At 40.7% G+C, this 20,800-nt stretch overlaps 2 protein-coding genes across 3 annotated transcripts in view; one reads left to right on the top strand and one right to left on the bottom strand.

Annotated features, from left to right (window-relative positions):
* LOC129398411 (uncharacterized) overlaps window positions 1-5,798 on the bottom strand; it is a 49,344-nt gene extending 43,546 nt beyond the window's left edge. The window contains exon 1 of one of the 2 annotated variants that reach the window (XR_008955783.2): window positions 5,016-5,243. Coding sequence is in view for 1 of the 2 variants with exons in the window: in XM_063606200.1 (XP_063462270.1) it covers window positions 5,247-5,798 (552 nt within the window). In the remaining variant the exon portion in view is untranslated. Of the gene's footprint in view, window positions 1-5,015 lie in introns of both variants that reach the window. The other variant, XM_063606200.1, reaches the window with a different exon arrangement.
* Window positions 5,559-20,800, top strand: part of SEPTIN7 (septin-7) — a 104,402-nt gene continuing 89,160 nt past the window's right edge. The window contains exon 1 of the mRNA XM_057302846.1: window positions 5,559-5,800. The gene's annotated coding sequence lies outside the window, so the exon portion shown is untranslated. The remainder of the gene's footprint in view (window positions 5,801-20,800) is intronic.

Here is a 20,800-nt window from a genome sequence, read left to right on the forward strand (position 1 = left end):
AGAATATTTGCATAACACTCCATAGTTTACAAAGCACACTGACCTAAAGAGTACTTTCACTTATGCATATTCAAATGTTAAATCTGGGTAATATTTTTACCTGTTCAGACACGAAGTCTGGGCATTTGGGAGGAACCTTTATTAAGAAACATTAAGCAGCTGTGTGCCGGAGTTTTGGCAAGCTGACATTCACTAATTATTTAACACATCTACATTGAGCTCACATATGTGCTAGTGCAGCAGTTCTCAAACTTTTGGTCTCAGTACTCCTTTACATTCTTAAATATTATCGAGAACCCCAAAGAGTATTTCTTTATGTGAAATATATCTATTGATATTTATTGTATTAAAAATTAAAACTGAGAATGTTTTAAAATATTACTTCATTAAAAAACCAATTCATTAAAATTCATCAAATAACACTAAACCGTTACATGATAACGTAAAAAACATATTTTGATGAAAAATAACTGTATCTTCCAAAACAACAACAAAGAAATAGTTTGGAGTGCCATTGCTTTACATTTTTGTAAACCCCTTTAATGTCTAGCTTAATAGAAGATAGCCGGATTATTTTGTTTTTGCATTCAAGCTGTTGCAATATCACACTTCACACAATCTCTGGAAAATGACACTGTGTGCTCATTAAAGAATGAGAACAAAAAAGGTAAAAAATACGTCTTATTATTGTAATTAAGACATTGACGTCTTGGCACATCTCAAGAGATTCCCTCTTGAGGTTTCCCCATTCCACACTTCAACCACTGTGCTAGTGCCTAGTATCCAATTATCACTCAAGAAGTAATTGTCAAATAAAGTAATGAATACCATATCCTGGGCCAGGTGCTGAGGCTACAGAGGTGGACAAGACAAGAGATCTTGACTTTAAGGAGTTTAGACTTAAACTTGTCTCTCTTAAATAGGAGACAAGTATTTACAAAACTCTGCTACTAGAACTACCATAGGAGAAAACACAAGATACTATGGGAGGTGAGAGGGTACCTAGCCTAGTTTTTGGTGATCAAGGAAGACTTTTAGAGAAAATAGTGGTTAAGCTGAGACTTAAAGGAAAAACCAGGTAAGGAATGCAAATGTAAAAAGGAGAGCGAAGTGGGAGCAGCAGGGCTTACTAGGATTTAGGGTGAGCAAGGTATAGCAGATTAGCCAGAAATGAGAGAATGTGTCATGCAAGTTTCTTCAAGGAAAATTTTAAGACTTTAAACAGGGGACTGACATAGTTAAAGTTTAGAAAGGTCACTCTGGGTACGATGTAAAGGATGAGTTGCAGTATAACAGGCCAGAAAAGCTACTGCAAGGAGTTGAGGCAGGAGATAATTATGGCTTAAGTAGAATAGTAATGAAGCGGAGAGAAATGGAAAATTAGAGTTCAGAAGGAAAAACTGATAGGGCTTTCTAATGGCTGACAGAGAGAGACGGGCTGAGTATAATACCCATATTTCTGGTTTACAAAAGCGGGTTGATGATACCCACTTTTAGAGATTAGAAACATAAAAGCTGGTAAAATAAAGAGTTTAGTTTGGGATTTTTGAGATATCTTGGAACATCCAGGACAGATATTTTGAAGGCAGTAAGACATATAGGTTTGTAGTCAGAAGAGAGAACTGGACTAGAAACTTGCATTAGGAGTTACTAGTGTATATATGGCGGCTGAAGCCATGAAGGTGAATGAGACCACATAAAGCATAATGTAAAAAGTGAGATAGAAACAAATTGCACACAACTTTGGGGTTCATGGATATTTGACAGCCAGAAGGGGGTCCTGAAAGGTAAAATAGAGACACAGAGATCTAGGAGAAAAACTAGGAAAGTGTGGTTTCACAAATCAAGGCATATGAATGCAGAAGGCCAAGGGTTCTAGTATCAAATGCTGCAGAGAGGTCAAGGAAAAGAAGACAAAGGGTCTACTGGATTGAACACAAGAGGTTCTTGGTGACCTCATTGAGAATTTCAGTGGAGTGGTAGTTGCAGAACCCAGAAGCTTGTTGAATAAAGAACCCATTGACTGCAGTTCCTGGAAAGGCAGGAGGAGTGAGAATCTAGAGAACGAGCACAAAGAGCTGGAATACAGGGAACTGGCAGAGATATGTGCCTCAGACAGGGGGGCACCTAATCTATTGTGAAGGTTGAAAGAATGAGTATGGAGACATAAAATTGTTGGAGTACCTCTTTTTTTTTTTCTGAGATGGAGCCTCGCTCTGTCACCAGGGCTGGCAGTGGCACGATCTTGGCTCACTGCAACCTCTGCCTCCTGGGTTCAAGCAATTATCTTGCCTCAGCCTCCCTAGTAGCTGGGATTACAGGCACCCACCACGACATCCGGCTAATTTTTGTATTTTTAGTAGAAACAGGGTTTCACCATGTTGGCCAGACTGGTCTCGAACTCCTGACCTCAGGTGATGTGCCTGCCTCGGCCTTCCAAAGTTCTGGGTTTACAGGCATGAGCCATCACGCTCAGCCTGAGTTCCTCTTTGATGGTTTCTATTTTTTTCTATTCTCTTATTTGAGAATAAGTGAGGGGAGTGGTTTGAAAAATAAGGAGAAAATCAGAAGTGGCTGCTGTGGAAATTAAGAGCGAGCCAACTAGGAAAACAAGCATTGCCTGGTAAAGTTGAAGGCCCACGTGAGTTTGGACGCTGTAAATATGTGGTGGAAACCATCTATATGGTCTGTCCAGAATTTCAGATCAGTTTTTTTAAATCTGTTTCTGAGTCAGTAGGTTAAAGTCTAGGCTATATTTTATTAACAAATAAATGCAATAAAGAGATCATAAATATTGCAAATAAGTGCAATAAAGAGATCATAAGATCAATACAATTCTCTTTCCTCGTGCACCACGTATAATTTGCATAACACATGTATATACATTATAGAACATTGGCTATGAAACCTCCCTACAAAGAAAGTTCCTCAGAATATCATTATTTCATTGCCTGTAACACTCCGTATAATTTTTTCTTTTTTTATTTTTTGAGACGGAATTTCGCTCTTGTTGCCCAGGCTGGAGTGCAGTGGTGCTATCTGGGCTCACTGTAACCTCCGCCTCCTGGGTTCAAGTGATTCTCCTGCCTCAGTCTCCCGAGTAGCTGGAATTACAGGTACCGCCACCACACCCGGCTAATTTTTTGTATTTTTAGTAGATGCGGGGTTTCACCATGTTAGCCAGGCTGGTCTCGAACTCCTGACCTCAGGAGATCTGCCTGCCTTGGCCTCCCAAAGTGCTGGGATTACAGGCGTGAGCCACCGCGCCCGGCCACTCTGTGTGATTTTCAATGAAAAGTAGTGAAGCTATCATAGTGTGGGGTGAACATGAACAAACTTCAGACAAGGAATTTAATATAGTTTCTATTAAGAATTTATCCATTTTCATAGCACAAAATAACACAATTCACCTCTTTCATACCCATTAAGAGATCTTCCTCAAAGAAATATTATCAATAGAGATGGGAAGCAAAGATTTACTTCCTTTAGACTATTAGGTTATATTAATATAAGTATTTGCTTTAATTTTATATTTTAAAATAATCTATATTTAGGTAATATTTACTAAGCATTGACTAAGCACCGTGTTCATGTATTAGTCTATTTAACTCTTATCAAAATCCTGTTAGTATTATCTCCGTTTATAGATGAGGAAACTGGATCACAGAAAAGTTTAAGTAACTTGTTCTTGGTTGCAAGCCTAATAAATGGAGAGCTGGGATTTGAACTCAGGCAGTCTGACTCCGGAGGCTATATACATTTACCCTCCTTGGTACACTGCTTTTTTTCAAAAATAGAAATTCAACAAAATTTCCCAAAGTAAAAGTTCATTTGAAGTTTCAGAAACTTAAAACAATGATTGAACAGATAAGTTGCAACAGACTTCATAAGCAGTTCAGTAAAAATGTAGACTTACGAAATGGCATATATCAAGATACAAAATAAGTTGCTTCTATAAGTTTCTTTTCTTAAAAAAAATTACTTGGAAATATTTCAAGTATATAGAACAGTAAAGGAAATAATTACAAGTGAACACCCATGTGCCCTCTACTTAGCTTAATGTTTTGCCACATTTTCAAGATATTTCTGGTAGAAAACAAACGTTATAGATACAAATGAACCCTTCTTGTTACATTCTCTTCTGTTCATCTCTGGAAGCAACTAGTATTCTGAATTTGGTATCTATCATTTCCTTATACAATTTTTAGTTTGATCTTACTTTTTTGTAATTATTAAACTTTTATTTATGGTATGTCATATATATCTTTCCGCAACCTGTCTTTTCATTTCTTCCTCAATATTAGGTTAATGACTCTATCCATATGAAAAATGGTAGCTTTAGTTCACTGATTTTTTTGGTTCGTGTTGTATGTCAATTTGTTCCACAATGACACTTATTCATCCATTCTCCTATTAGTAGACATTTATTGTTTCGCTAATATAAGCTATTTTGCTCTGAACTTTCCTGCACGTGTCTATAACTTAAAAATACACATACGTTTTTTAAACATGCAGTTAAACAGGAACATACACATTTCTTTAACATGTAGTTAAACAGGAAAAGTAACACATGTGCATGAAGAATACAACCAAGAGAGCCATCACGTTCAAGAAATGTGCAAAAGACCACAGGTTATTCCGAGTGAAGTAAGGCTTTCAGTAGAAGGCACTTGGGGAACGTTCCAATGACAGCGACATTCATCGCTACAGGAGAAACTCACACAATCGCAGCCCTTTATTAGTCTTTTGCTACCCAGTAGTTCCTGTGTCCATTCATTTCCTCAACTGGAGTGTGAGCTCCAAGGGGACCGAAACGGGCACCGACAAGGTGAGCCAATATGAATGTGGCCAGAGAGTCCGCAATGGGGGCTACAGCGGCCGACCTCTGGGGCTGTGCCAGGCCACTAGAGTGTGATGGCGCGAGGGAAGGGTCGGAGAAACAGGGCCTAACCTCACTTTTCACCCCGAAAGTCAAGATAGCCAAGGAAACAGGGATGAATGGGGAGCACAGACACCTGCCTCGAAGTGTCTCTTCACTTTCACTCACAAAGCCGTCGGGTCAGTAACCAGAAGCCGAGGGGCGGATGCGGCCCCCGCCCTGTGGCACTTTCTCAGTCTGGTTCTTCCAGCCGCGCCTCTTTGCCTTACGCCAATTCCGTAAGGAAGCGCTGAGGCCAACTGGCCGGCTCCCGCAGCTCCAAAACTTGACGTGAAATTGCGCGGGGCAGAGCTGACTGCGGCCATCTTTAATTCGGGCAAGACCCCACCCTCGCACCCCACCCACTAGTCCTTTTCAGCGTTCCCAGGATTTTCTCCAACAAATGTAACGCGGTTAACCTTAGAAGCAGTGTTGAAGAAACACGCAAAGAGGCCTGAGTATCCATGACCTCAGTGGTGCGAAACCCGGCCAACTTAAACATGGCGGCTAAACCCGAACAGCAAAACGTTGCTGACGCCAATGAAGTCATGCTCGAAATGGAGCGAGGCGGCGGAGCTGGGGAGGCGGTAATCTCGCGAGATGGAAGCCAGCCTCCGCTAGGCCCGGAAGCCTCGTCTGAGGGGGCGGGGGACGGAGGAGGGAGCGGGAGTCGGGCGAGAGCCTGTGGAGGAGTCCGCCTGCTGTAGCGTGCGTAAGCAGGGCAGCTACGCCGGGCGGCTACGCTGCGGAATCGGCGTAGGCGCCTTTGGAGAATCGGCGGGCTGCGCTCCGCTGGGGCTGGTCGCGGAGGGGGGGAGGGGATGTCGGTCAGTGCGAGATCCGCTGCTGCTGAGGAAAGGAGCGTCAACAGCAGCACCATGGGTGAGTCTCAGCTTCGGGCTGCCGCGACTTGGGGTCAGCGGCTCCGAATGCCGGGAAGCTCTGCGGCCGCTGGACCGAGCTAGGGAACGCCCTGAGGCGAGGCGGAGGCAGCGGCGAGGGGAGCCGGGGTGGGGGCGACTGCGGGCCCGGGGCGCGGCAGCGGCGGGCTCGGGGGGAGGGGAGGCGGCGGCGGTGACAGTTTGAATTGAACGTGAGGAGAGCCGAGGCGGCGGCATTTCCTGTGCCGCGGCGGGCTGGCCCCCGGCGCAGAGCCGCGGCCTCCGCGGCCGGAGCAGCCTGAGCGTGGTGGTCTCAGCCCTGCCCTTGCTTCTCTCCGTCCCTTCGCCTTTCCTCAGTCTCCTCCCGGGCCCGCCGGCGTCCGCGGCCCCGCTTCCTCCTGTCCCCGGCCGCATCCCCCTCGGCAGAAGTACCCTCGTGGGGCAGTGGGCCTGGCTAGGAGGGTGGGGACGAGTGTGAACGCTCGGGCGAGGGTGTTGTGTGGGCCAACCCGGGCGGGCGGCGGCGGGGAGGGAGGAAGAAGGATGCACCAGGCTGAGGCTGTGGTGGAGGCAGCGGCGGCGGCTGCAGCCGCAGCTCCAGTCACCGCGTCGCCTCCCCGCTCCTCCTCCCGCCTCTTGGGGTTGCCTCTCTCCAGGCGCAGCCCGGAAGGCCGGTGGATGGCGGGCGAGTCTTGAGAACGGAGGGAGAATCGGTAGTTTGGTTTGGAATTTGGGCTTAATTTTTAGGAGTAAGGGAAAGAGAACGCCTGGGAAGGGCGCCCCCCGGAGGAGATAGAAAGAGTGGGAAGGGTCCTTGGAAAAGGGAGGGAGCGGAGATGTGGAGTGGCGAAGTTTAGGGAAATTAATTTTTGAAAATATTTCAATATTCTCAGTTATTCTCTTAACGAGCCCTTTCATTTCCTTTCCTCCCCCACATGTTGGAAAAAGAACAGGCCATTTCATTCACATTTTCCACTCCTGAGTTCCATTTCAGCTGTGTGTATAGTAAGAAATAAGCAACCGAGATTTTTCTAGGACATTTCCATTTGCTGAGTTACTTTTGAAGAGTACACTGTTTTAAATTTGGGTTTTTACAGTCCTAGGAAAGAATTTGTGACGTCCAGGTGTTTTCTTAGTTACTGAAATAATAACTTACTACATTTCTTGAGTTTATTGCTAAATAGTTCAGCTTTAAGAATTCTTTCTTCTGGCTTTTTTGTTTTGATGAAAGGAAAAAATATCTTTCTTAGTGCCCCTGAGAATGTAAATGAACAGATCATCTAAATTACTAAGCATCTAACCTGTTTTACATATTTATGCACATGCAGGTGATGAGTATAGTCAGTTTTTCCCCCTAAAGTTTATGTGCAGACTTGGGGAGGAGAGTATTTTAGACTTAAAAGTGTACAGGTAGGGATGAAATTTATGGAATCCTGATAGACTGAAGGGGGGATATAAACAATGACCAAGTCAGCTATTGCTGCTTGGATTCTTTATTTCTTCAGACTGCAAGGGAATGAGTAAGGGGTGGTTGGGTGGTGATGGGGGGTGGTACGGTAGTGGCGGGAGAGCAGTAAACAATCTTTCATCTCATTCAGCTGTTCAGTGGGTGGGACTAAAGGAGATAAGAGTTGAGTGAAGCTATGAAATAAATGTGGAAGCTACATAGGTGATTTGCATGGTAGCATTGTCTTATTCTGTGATGGGACAACATGATGGAACCAGGTCTTCATAACACAGTTATTAAAAATAAATATTTTACCACATCTTAGGCTTACAGAATTCAAATTCACAACAAATAACAGAAATGTTAAGTTGATTTTAATTAGTTCTTATCCTTTAAAAAGAAAGGATATTGTCTTTTTCTAATGTAGCTTAACAATTTTTGTTGCAGGCTTTGGTTTGGAGATATTTGATGCATACATAATACATGAAAGGTAGTGTTAAAAGATTGTATTTCAGAAGTTTGTGATAAAATTGGTTGTTCAGATTTGCACATTGTCCCATAGAAGTAATTTTAAGTAAATCCATGCCAGAACTTCTGAACAAGTCTGAGGCAAGTTAGGAATCCTTACAGAACCTAGGAGAATTTAGAGGAATATGCTAGGACAACTACAACAACAAAGCTTGGGGGAGAAGAGGGAGGAAGAAGAGTTACATCTATGGCTTCTAAGGTCTCAGTAATGGAGAGTGATCAGATGAGGGACCAGTCAGAATAAGGATAGTGGTAGAGCAGATTAGTTTCAGATTTATTATAATTTGATGATATACATATTCATTGTAGACTGTATTCTGGGAATTACCGATAGAGAATTCCTACCTGACTAAATTGCCTGCTGAGAAATGTGTTTCACATTTTGAATTAATAAGCTATCTTCAATTTTTGATTATAAGTTGAACATTTTAAACTAATGATTTATGTCTTTTACTAAGTTTTGAGACAAAACTTTTTGTATACTTCTTTTTTTGTACTAAGTTTGGACTGTAAAGACAAACTTTATTATATAATAGAAACTGAAGAAAAATTATGTTTTTAAGGAGCAGAATTGTAAGGTAGTTTGATTATGGGTTTAGTTCGCTATATGAGAGCATACTGTTAAATGTAGACCATTGAACTCTACAGCAGTGTTTTGAAGACTGCAGGTTGTGACCCATTAGTGGACATTGCACTTAATATTTTGAGGGAGATTAAATTTTCTTTCAGGTATTGTGTACTGGGTGGGGAAGTAATTTTTTTTAAGGATTGTGGTCAAAATGTACAATATGGATGAGTCAAATCTAAGGTCTTCGAACCTTATGTTAGGGGTTGGAGGTCTTGGTGTGTGGAAGGAAGACTTTAAAATTAAAGACTGTTAAGTCTGTGCAGCTTTTTCTTATTTTGGATTCATTTATCCTGTACTCCATGTAGCTCACATGATTAGAGAGATCTGAGGCCTACTCCTATTTGAGAGGATGTTATCCCCCATAGCCAGAAACCAGGGTGGCTTCCAAAAGAAAAGGGTAGCATTTGGTGACTCTGCTTTAGGCCTTGAGGATGAATCTTTTCTTTGTTTTTGTCTTCCTGTGTCCTTTTGCATCATCAGAGATCTGGAGACTAAGCTTTGAGCATGGGCTTGGGGAAGAGGGGCCAAAGAGGCAGCTTGGCTGGCATTAAGTGTTGAAGGCCGTAGACCAGATACACACTAAATCCTTGTGACTTACACTTGGTGCAGTCCAGCTATCCAGATGTAGGGATTACACATTGGGGTTTGAGTTCAAAATCTTAATAATGATTTAGAACATGGGCTTTGATGTTAGATATGGATGCAGATCTTGGCTTTGCTACTCAATAGATACACCAGTCAGAGTAGGTTAGATTGTAATTTTAAAAACTACAGTTAGGCGTTGTTAACAATACGGTACATTGAGAAATCATAGAGTATTATACCTACACAAACCTAGATGGTAGAGCCTACTATACACCTGGGCTATATCCTATTGCTTCTAGGCTATGAGCTTGTATAGCTTGTTATTGTACTGACTACTGTAAACAATTATGACAAATGGTAAGCGTGTTTCTTTTTTTGGTTTTTTTTTTTTTTTTTTTTTGAGACGTAATTTCGCTCTTGCTGCCCATGCTGGAGTGCAATGGTGCAATCTTGGCTCACCGCAACCTCTGACACCTCCTGGGTTCAAGCAGTTCTCCTGTCTCAGCCTCGCGAGTAGCTGGGATTACAGGTGCTTGCCTGCCTCAGCCTCCCAAGTAGCTGGGGTTACAGGCACTCGCCACCACGCCCAGCTAATTTTTGTATTTTTAGTAGAGACGGGGTTTCACCATGTTGGCCAGGCTGGTCTGGAACTCCTGACCTCAAGTGATCCTCCCACCTCGGCCTCCGAAAGTGCTGGGATTATAGATGTGAGCCATCACGCCCAGCCAAGTGTTTGTGCTTCTAAGCATAGAAAAGATGATGTGCTGTACTATGAACTTTTGACTGCTATGACATCACAGGTGATATGAATTTTTTTAGCTCCATAGTAATCTTATGGGACTACTGTCATAAATGTCCATTGTTGACCAAACGTTGGACATACTGCATGACTATACTGCAAATAAAAAAAGTGGAAATGGAATAAGAAAGATAAACTATAAGCCCCAATTTTTTATTATTAGTTTCAATAGACATAAAATTATTCTGCTATTAAATTTTCCATTTTTGTGCTCTCAATTTGTGTTTTTCTGACATAAACTGATAATTCACAGACTGGCTCATTGGTCCACAGACCACACTTTGCATAGCACTAGGTTAAACTATGCTGCAGCAACAGACTGTCATGCTAAAGTTTATGTACAGTATTATGTTTTAGGCCAGTGTTAACTTTAAAAATACTATACTTTGAAAGCTGAGAATTAAGTATCCCCTGTGATTGGGGGGATAGCCTGAAGCTGCTCCTGCTTACATTATTTTGAAGTTTTCTAAGTCTTAAGTATTCATGTGTCATTTGCATTTTATTCAATGTTTGTTTGCTTTATGTGAAATATAAAGATGATATTCTTCCTCCTTCCCCACTGATCTGGAAGTAAAAATGGACTTTCCTGAAGTTGTAACATCTCAATTCTGTTGTGTTGTTTAACTCTGGGACACAACTGACTACTTCTGGTAGCTTTATTGGAGGTGAGGCTCCAGGTCAGAGTTTCTCATTTGAGGTTTTGTAATTATTTGAGGGAGGGGAGGGCTGTCTTGCGCATTGTACAGTATTTACCAGCATCCCTGCTCTCATCGTGCTAAGATGCCAGCAGCACATGCTCTCTCTGGTTGTGAAATGAAAAAAAAGTCTACAGACATTGCCAAATGTCACGTGGGGGAGCAGAATCATCCTTGGTTGAGAACCACTGCACTAGGTGATGGAGAGCTATTGAAGGATTGTGGGAGACGGGGAAGAAGGAACAAGCTTCCTTAACTGTCTTACTTTTTACTTCTTCCTGGAACTCCTACCACTTAATATTCTTAGTATTTCCTAAACTTGGGAATCAAAATTACCTAGATTTTTTTGTATTAAAAGTTTATCATTAATTGATATATTTTTGCAAAGCATGATCAGTAATTACTGGACATAGAACATTATGCTAGGTCATTATTTTCCAAAGTATGGTTGAAGGGTCAACCATGGCTTGGAGTTAAAAATGCAGATTAACTGGTTCCCACTACAAGACCCATTGATTAGCAATCTCTGGGAGAGGGACCCAGGAGTCTACATTTCCAAATGCTTTCCAACTTATCAAGTAACTTCATTATTGTATGCTTTCATAGAAAAAAATACGTGGATTTTAAGTATTTAGTTCAATGAATTGCTGATGTGCATACACACATCTTGTAGCCTTTATTCTAATCAAGATAGAGAATACTTCCACCATCCCACAGTTTCTTGTGCCCTGTTGGAGTTCTCCTTCTACTGCCCCAGGTAACCACTGATAAGATTTCTAATAGCCATGAATTAGTGTTTTTGTTTTTGTTTTTGTTTTTAACAGCTTTACTGACATATGTATACAGTTGACTCATTTAAAGTGTTTTTTCTGGGTAACTTTCTAAAGTCTCCCCATCCCTATAACTTCTTTATTATATAAGATTTCAAATAAAATGAACGTCATGGTGTTTTTCAAAGAATACAGATTCTCATAGTGTTTCACACTTTGATAAATGATAGGCCTGGGATGGGGCCCTGAAAATCTTTGGCTCTGATTGACTGTTTTCAGGAAAATCAAAACTATTTTCCACCAGTTTTGCTGTGCTTTATAAAATATATTTGAAATATTCCTGCAGTGGTAATTTGAAACTTTTGTAAACTTTGTTCATTGATTTAACAAGTATTTGACTCCAGGAAGTATCAGACACTTTGACACCATAGCAATCAAGAAAGCTATGGTCATGGATGTTATGATGTTTCTGTTTTCATTTCTGAAATTGCTTTTTTAAAACTTTTTTTTTTTTTTTTGAAACGGAGTTTCACTCTTGTTGCCCAGGCTGGAGTGCAATGGCACAGTCTCAGCCACCGCAGCCTCCGCCTCCCCGGTTCAAGTGATTCTCCTGCCTCAGCCTCCCGAGTAGCTGGGATTACAGGCATGTGCCACCATGCCCAGCTGAATTTTTTTTTTTTTTTTTTTAGATGGAATCTCTCTGTGTCGCCCAGGCTGGAGTGCAGTGGCGCGATCTCGGCTCGCTGCAAGAAGCTCTGCCTCCCGGGTTCACACCATTCTCCTGCCTCAGCCTCCTGAATAGCTGGGACTACAGGTGCCCGCCACCGCGCCCGGCTAATTTTTGTATTTTTAGTAGAGACGGGGTTTCACTGTGTTAGCCAGGATGGTCTCAATCTGCTGACCTCATGATCCGCCCGTCTTGGCCTCCCAAAGTGCTGGGATTACAGGCGTGAGCCACTGTGCCCTGCCAATTTTTGTATTTTTAGTAGAGACAGGGTTTCTCCACATTGGTCAGGCTGGTCTCGAACTCTCGACCTCAGGTGATCCACCTGCCTTGGCCTCCCAAAGTGATGGGATGACAGGTGTGAGCCACCGCACCTGGTTGCTTTTTAAAAATTTTATTGGGAGGTTTTTTGTTGTTGTTTTGTTTTTTTGAGACGGAGTCTTGCTCTGTCACCCAGGCTAGTGGCATGATCGTGGCTCACTGCAACCTCTGCCTCCTGGGTTCAAGCGATTCTCCTTCCTCAGCCTCCTGAGTAGCTGGGATTACAGGCGCATGCCACCACGCCTAGCTAATTTTTGTATTTTTAGTAGAGACGGGGTTTCACCATGTTGGTCAGGCTGGTCTCTCCTGACCTCATGATCTGCCTGCCTTGGCTTCCTAAAGTGCTGGGATTACACATGCGAGCCACTGCACCCGGCCTGGTTTTTTTTGTTTTTTGTTTTTTTAATAGGTAATATAATCACTTGGTTCAAAATTCAAAAGGTTAAACAGAGAGATACAGTGAAATATCCTTCTTACTTCTACCCCCAAGTCACCCAGTTTCCTACTCCTCAGGCATCCTGTGTTAACAGTTTCTTGTATGTTCTTCCAAAGGTGTTTTTTGCATATGGAAGTTAAAAACATTTATCCTTTCTGCCCCCACCCTTGGTAGCATTAAGACACATTATTTCCCACATGTTTCTTTCCAATGAGTGTAATTTGGGTTATTCCGTATCAGTACATAAAGAGCATTCTTATTCTTTTATACAGCTACATAACCGTTACATGATATCTCAGTCTGTTTGTGCTGCTCCAACAAAATACCTGAGACTGGGTAATTTATAAGGAACAGAAATCTATTTCTTACCATTCTGGAAGCTAGGAAGTCTAAGATCACAGTGCCAGCAGGTTTGGCGTCTCTGCTTCCAAGATGGCACCTTAAATGCTACTTCCTTTGGAGGGAACAAATGCTGTGCCCTAACATAGTAGAAGGAGCAAAAGGGCCAAGCACCTCCCTTGCACCTCTTTTATAAGGTCATTAATCCTATTAATACCATTACTAGTGATTAAGTATCAACATACAAATTTTGGGAGAACACATTAAGACCATAGCATATGGATAGATCATGATATGGGATATATTTTGATTTGTTTAACATGTCTGCCTCTGATAGACATTAATTTCCAGTGTTTTGCTATTACCAACTTTGACATGATGAGTCACTTGGGATATTGATCTTTTCACATTTGTTAGTGTATCTAACAGATTAACTGTTAGTTTTTGAACTCTTTGAAGCAGGAGACTACCACTTAAAAGTTGTAGTATTGACATTGTCATTATATCAATAATGTATTGATGTTATAGTATCATAACATTGATGTTAAGTATTGGTAATATTGCTCTTAAGTCATTAGTTTAGAACTTCAACAGTCAAGTTCATTCACTTAACAAATACACGTTTTGTACTTGCTGTGTGCTGGCCACTGGGGAAACTGGATTAAATGCTGTGGCAGTTGAAATAGAGGCATGGTGATTAAGAGTTTTCGGATCTAGAGTCAGACTTGGATTCATATCTCAGTTCTAAAGCTTAACTGAACCTTTGGCAAATAACAGAACTTCTATTTTTCCTTCTCTGTAATGTGGGAATCATAAGGTTATTGGAGAAGTAAATGAGATAGTACATGACAAATCCTTAGCATGATGTCTGGCATATAATAAACACTGAGATGTTAGCTTAAAAAAAGTTATCAGACTATATTGCAGTTGACTTTATGTTTCTGCCTCCACTGTGCTTAAAGTCTAGGCCTGTGTTTTGTTCACCTTTGTGTCCCCAACCCATAACTGGCTTGCATTTAGTAAAAAATTTGTGATACGATATAAAGGTATGTAGAGCATACAGTGAAAGTTCAAATCAGGATACCTTTTCCATGCTGGAGAAGGTGAATCTTTGAAAGTCGGTAGGAGTGATTAGGTAAAGGAGGTGAAGGAGTAAAGATAATTATTCTAGACTGAGAAATTATGTTAGTATCAGGTTATGAGGTTAGAAGAGGTAAGTAGGCAACTGGTATTGCTGTGCTGAGAATTTAAAAATCTTTATTGAAGGCTTTAAAAGAAAAGTGGTAATCGTAAGAATCGTGATGATAATTCTCTCTGTTGAGAGTTGACAGGGCACCAGGTTGGAGCCATTAAATTGAAGGAGTTTAATGTAGCAGTTTAGGACTAAAAATTGGTAAGAAGCAGGGCAATGGGAAAGGACATGAGGGGGATGGTTGTAAGGTGTTAGGGAAGATGTGGGTGGTGAGTAATGAGTCCAGAATATTTGAGCTTTCTGACTTGAGTGAATGGGTAGATGAATAGATGCTATTTCTTGAAATAGGTAATTTGAAACATGAAATTGAGAGGCCTGGGGGACATCCAAGTGGACATGTCTTGTAGGGTCTCAATACTAGGAAGACATCTAGGATAGAAAATAAACATTTTCTGATAATTGTAAATGTATTCATTTGTGCTTTGAATTTTTATGTTTAGCAAGTGAGTTTGTGAACAGAGTTGAAGGAAATTAGAATAAAGTGATTTGTGTGAAACTTCGTTGTCCTTCAAATATAGACTGAGGTCTCCAGTTTCTTGGGTAGTACTAAAATGTTTCCTTTTTTTTTTTTTTTTTGAGACGGAGTCTTGCTCTGTCGCCCAGGCTATAGTGCAGTGGCGCGATCTCAGCTCATTGCCAGCTCCGCCTCCCAGGTTAACGCCGTTCTTCTGCCTCAGCCTCCCGAGTAGCTGGGACTACAGGCGCCCGCCACCACACCTGGCTAATTTTTTGTGTTTTTAGTAGAGCCTGGGTTTCACCGTGTTAGCCAGGATGGTCTCAATCTCCTGACCTCATGATCCGCCCGCCTTGGCCTCCCAAAGTGCTGGGATTACAGGTGTGAGCCACCGCGCCCGGCCAGATGTTTACTTATTTAAAATTTCAGCTGGTACGTTTCACAGCAGCAGTTGCTTCAGACTCAGGGTTATGCTAGTGTTTCTTTGCAGGAGTGACATTTTGTATCCTTATATATTCTTATTGTCCATTCAGATTGTAATGAGTTCTTTTTTTTTTTTTTTTTTTTTTTTTTGAGACAGAGGCTCGCTCTGTCACCCAGGCTGGAGTGCAGTGGTGAGACAGAGGCTCACTGCAACCTCCACCTCCCTGGTTCAAGCAATTCCTCTGCCTCAGCCTCCCGAGTAGCTGGGATTACAGGCGCACGCCACCACACCTGGCTAATTTTTTTGTATTTTTAGTAGAGACGGGGTTTCACCATGTTGGCCAGACTGGTCTCGAACTCCTGACCTGAGGCAATCTGCCCACCTTGGCCTCCCAAAGTGCTGGGATTACAGGCATGAGCCACTGTGCCCAGCCGAGTTCTTTCTTTTGAGGAAGATTTTGGTATGTATTGTCCTTCAGTTTTAGAGAATACAGTAAATATTTTGAGTGAGATCATTATTTGTGTAAGAGGAGGCAAAATTCTCATAATAATTTTATCTTAGTTCTTTCCATTTATATATTTTTTTAAAAAATAAGGAGAGTACCACCTTATTTATTACATGTAACATTTTGGGGCATGAGGCGATCTATACAAGGAAAAATTTTCCAGAAACTAATGTTCTCTCAAATATTAACATTTTAAAGTATTTCTAATAATAAAAGTTTAGTATATAAACTTGGTTTCTTTTATGATTAACTTAAACAAATTAGCCACAAGGGGAAAAATAAATTATTTCAATCATTGTAAGTTAATTTGTATTCTTTCTAAATATATAGGTTGTAATTAGGAATGTATTAGTGGTCCTAAACCCTGGACCAGCATTGGAAACATTTCTAATGTTTAACACGGTTGGAGACTCTATAACTCACTAGGTGGGAAGTGGGGCTTAGAAGCTTGCTTATTAAGAGGCGGGCATGGTGGCAGTGGTTCACATCTGTAAACCCAGCATTTTGGGAGGTCGAGGCGGGCTGATCACTTGAGGTTAGGAGTTCGAGACCAGTCTGGCCAACATGGTGAAACCCTGTTTCTACTAAAAATACAAAAATTAAGGCTGGGCGCGGTGGCTCATGCCTGTAATCCCAGCACTTCGGGAGGCCGAGGTGGGTGGATCATGAGGTCAGGAGTTCAAGACCAGCCTGGCCAAGAAGGTGAAACCCTGTCTCTACTAAAAATACAAAAATTAGCTTCGTGCAGTGGCAGGTGCCTATAATCCCAGCTACTCGGGAGGCTGAGGCAGGAGAATCGCTTGAACGTTTCAAAAATAAACAAAAAACAAACAAAAAAATTAGCCAGACATGGTGATTGGTGCCTGTAATCCCAGTTACTCAGGAGGCTGAGGCAGGAGAATTGCTTGAACCTAGGAGGCAGAGGTTGCCGTGAGCCAAGATCAAGCCACTGCACTGCCTGGTGACAGAATGATACTCTGTCTCCAAAACAAAACAAAAAAAACAAAAAAAAAAACAGTTTTTAGAGAGATGGCTAACTCAACTTCAACTGTGGGCGAAAAAGATAACTAGAATGACTTAGCTGGCAAGTAGACCCACCAAAAATACTTGTTTGTGTTAGTGCATGGTGCTGTGCTGTTAGAGAGGTAATTACATAGACATAGGCCCCACGTCCCTTCCCCACCCCCCCATTTTTTTTTTAAATTTTGGAATAGTTTTGGATTTGCTGAAAAGTTGAAGCCCCTTTCTTTTTGAAAGCTAAACATGTGGTCAACACAGAGGAAATGCAGAAATAATGCTACAGACATGCAAATATAGCACGATATATGATATAAATGCACCATCAACGTTAGTACTGGCCAGGGTTAAGGGAAATGTCAAGGGAATGGGGGTTTTATGCTTAATGGAAACATCTTTTATTTGAATCTGTGTTGAAAGTTTTGGGAGGCTCCATTGCTTTTTAATTGAAGGATGTGTATTCTAGTTCTGGTTGGTGGGTAGTGGATTTCATTTAACAATTAGAATCTAGCTAAGGTAAACAAAGGACCTTTTTCCCCCGTAGGATAGTTTCCTCATTGTTCTTATGGCTTCCAGTCTCTTCCCACTTCATTTAATAAATAAATCTTTTAAGATTACTATACCTAAAACATTACTTTTACAAAATAACTTACCTATTATAGTAAAATAAATATGTCTATTTATAGTATTGGCTTCTAGAGCTCTTGTTAAAAATATTTCTTGGGCTCTATCAGCAAGATTCTAATTCCCTACTTCTAGACTGGGGCACAGATTTCTATTTTTAATCAAAAGCTCCCCATATTCTTCTGATTATAGCCAGGTTTGGGAATAACTTTTCTGCAAGATATAAGTCCAGAGGCCTTAATAATAACTATCATCTGTAGGGCAACCACTGTAACAACTGTCATTTATTGTACTTACTGTATGTGAAGTGCCAAACCCTTTATGTTAATTGTTTTGTATATACCTTACAAATAACCTCATCAAGACGTTATCCCAATCTAAGGCTCAGAAAGGTTATGTAACTTACCCGCCTGAACACAAATAAGTTACAGCAGATACTGGAATTCAGATTTCTAGCTAGCTGTATGTATACTGCCTTATGAATCTTTTATATATTAAAAACTTTTAGGTCATTTTAGCACCTCCTTGGTTTGACCTTTTCCTGCTTACAATGAGTAATATTCAGTATTCCTTTTTTTTTTTTTTGGAAAGAGTCTCGCTCTGTCACCCAGACTGGAGTGCAGTGGCGTGATCTCAGCTCACTGTTGCAACCTCCACCTCCTGGGTTCAAGCGATTCTCATTCTCTCCTGGGTTCAGCTGCTGGCCTCCCCAGTAGCTGGGATTACAGGCGTGTGCCACCATGCCTGGCTAATTTTTTTTGTATTTTTGTAGGCATGGGGTTTTGCCATGTTGACCAAGCTGGTCTCAAACTCCTGAGCTCAGGTGATCTGCCTGCCTCAGCCTCCTAAAGTGCTAAGATTACAGGAGTGGCCACTGCACTCGGCCAATATTAGTATTCTTGCTTCTGGTTATGGTGTTTGTACCTGCCTTGAAGTTCTATCATCTGTTAAGGAAGGCCCATATCAAAACTACCCATTCTGAGAAGCTTTTACCAACCATGACATGATGAGTAACTTGGGATATTGATCATTTCACATTCGATAGTGTATCAGTGCTTTTGAACTCTTTGAAATAAGAGACTTATCAGTTGTAGTATTGACATTAAGTTCATTACATCAATAATGTATTGATATTATATTACTGTAACATTGCTGTTAACTATTGGTAGTATTGCTGCTAAGTCATTAGTTTAGAACTTCAACAACTTCATTCATTTAACAAACACATGTTTTATACCTGCTGTGTGCTGGTCACTGGGGAAACTGTTAAAAGTTGGAGAGTATTTTCTTTCATGCTTTTTCTGTAAACTTAAAAAAGCTGTAATGGTAGTGGCTCAACATTTTATTTCTCTTTGGTAAATTCTTGGGGTAAGTAATATGGTAGATGTATGTTTAATTTTTAAATTGCAAAATTATTTTGCAATATATTAGTAACATTTTACATTTTCACCCCCAGTGAATAAGAATTCAGGTTGTTCCATGTGCTCACCAACACCTAGAATGGTCACTGCTTTTAATTTTACTCATTCTTATAGATTTGTAGAGATAACTTACTGTAATTTTAATTTGTATTTTCCTAATGACTAATGATGTTGAGGATCTCCTGTGCTTATTTGCCATCTGTTTGTCACCTTTGGTGGTCCATTGAAATCTTTGGTCCATTTTTAAATTAGGTTATTTGTCTTAATGAATTGTAAGGGTTTTTTTTATATTTTAGGTACTAGTTTTTTGTTGGACTGTGCAAATACACTATTTCTCATTACACTTTTACCCACTAACTTTAGTATCTTGTCAATGATTCTTGCCTATGGCAGTTATTACTGTGCTGTTTGTGTTACTGGTGATTTTCTGTTACGTGATTTTCTGTTTACATGTACATGATGCTACATTTTAAAGCTGGGATTCTGACTGGGTGTGGTGGCTCATGCCTGTAATCCCAGCACTTTGGGTGGCCAACGTGGGTGGATCACGAGGTCAGGAGATCAAGACCATCCTGGCTAACACGGTGAAACCCCGTCTCTACTAAAAATACAAAAAATTAGCCGGGCATGGTAGCGGGCGCCTGTAGTCCCAGCTACTCAGGAGGCTGAGGCAGGGGAATGGCCTAAACCTGGGAGGCAGAGCTTGCGGTGAGCCGAGATCTCGCCACTGCACTCCAGCCTAGGCGACAGAGCGAGACTCCTTCTCAAAAAAAAAAAAAAAAAAGCTGGGATTCTGTTGTAAGGAAGAGCTCTTTTATTTATTCATCAGTTCGGTTATATATTAATTTTTTTCATTGTTCAGTTGTCCATTGATAGACCTTTCAGGTGGCTCTTGTTCATCATTTCACTGTGTACCCATCATTTTTAGGGGTACTTCTTTACTTTCTAGTTCATCTTGTATTTTTCGTGCCTAAGCCTTGGAATCAACCATTGTCCAAGGAGTCCAGCAACCTTTTTTTGAGAGTAGTGATTAAGAACCAAGATCTGGGCACCAGAAGTGCTCATTGCTATTGGGGTGTCACTGCTTCTAGTAGATGTTTTGAACAGACAGCGGTAGGCAATATATGAATTTATATATATACATCTGTATTTTTGTATATGTGTGTAAAAATATTTGCATATGTATACTAAAAACCATGAATTTATACTGGTACATCGATTCCAATCTATTAATGCAGAGTTCAGTCTAGCCTTTCTCTTTTCCTTGTAACTCTTTTCTTCAACATTGAGAAACCTGGCTTTCATCTACAATTTATTTACATACTTGGAAAAATCTATTGTACACATAGATGTAACTTCAGAACTATGTAATATGCTTACTTGCTAGAGTATATTTGTGTATGCTTTTTTTGTCTTTAGCCTTATGCAGTACCAATACTGTTAGTTAATATAGTATGCTAATACCTTATGCTAATCAAAATACTTTTTTCCAAAGTTAGTTATATTCTTTTCTGTCCACCCCCTTCAGTGTCTTCATGTTATTCTTCTGAAATACAATTAGTTTTATTTGTTACTATTTCTTTTCACATCCTGGCTGATTTTGTTTTTTTAATGGGAATATATGGAAAATTACCATGGTGTTAATAGACTTAGTATTCTTCCCACCTTTCTTTTACCCTGTTCTCATTCTCCTTTTTTCTACCACTTTCCCACACATCGATAGAGGTAATGGATCTCATCAGTTTCTGATTGATTTTTTGTGAGTATTTTTTTGCGCATATGAGAAGATATGTGTGAGAAAGGAGATATAACAATTTATGAAAGGTAGTGTACAGTACATGCTTGTTTTTATCACAGATTTATTGAGATAATTTACATGCCATAAAATATACCCCTTGAAAGCGTGATTTTGTGGTTTTTCGTGTATTCAGGGTTGTGCAACCATTGTCACTGTCAACTTTTAGGACATTTTCATCAGCCCCAAATGAAACTTTGCAGCCATTAATAATCAGTCCCCATCCCTTCTCTTCCC

The sequence above is a fragment of the Pan paniscus genome, chromosome 6 (assembly GCF_029289425.2).
Source record: "Pan paniscus chromosome 6, NHGRI_mPanPan1-v2.0_pri, whole genome shotgun sequence".
Classification (NCBI taxonomy): domain Eukaryota; kingdom Metazoa; phylum Chordata; class Mammalia; order Primates; family Hominidae; genus Pan; species Pan paniscus.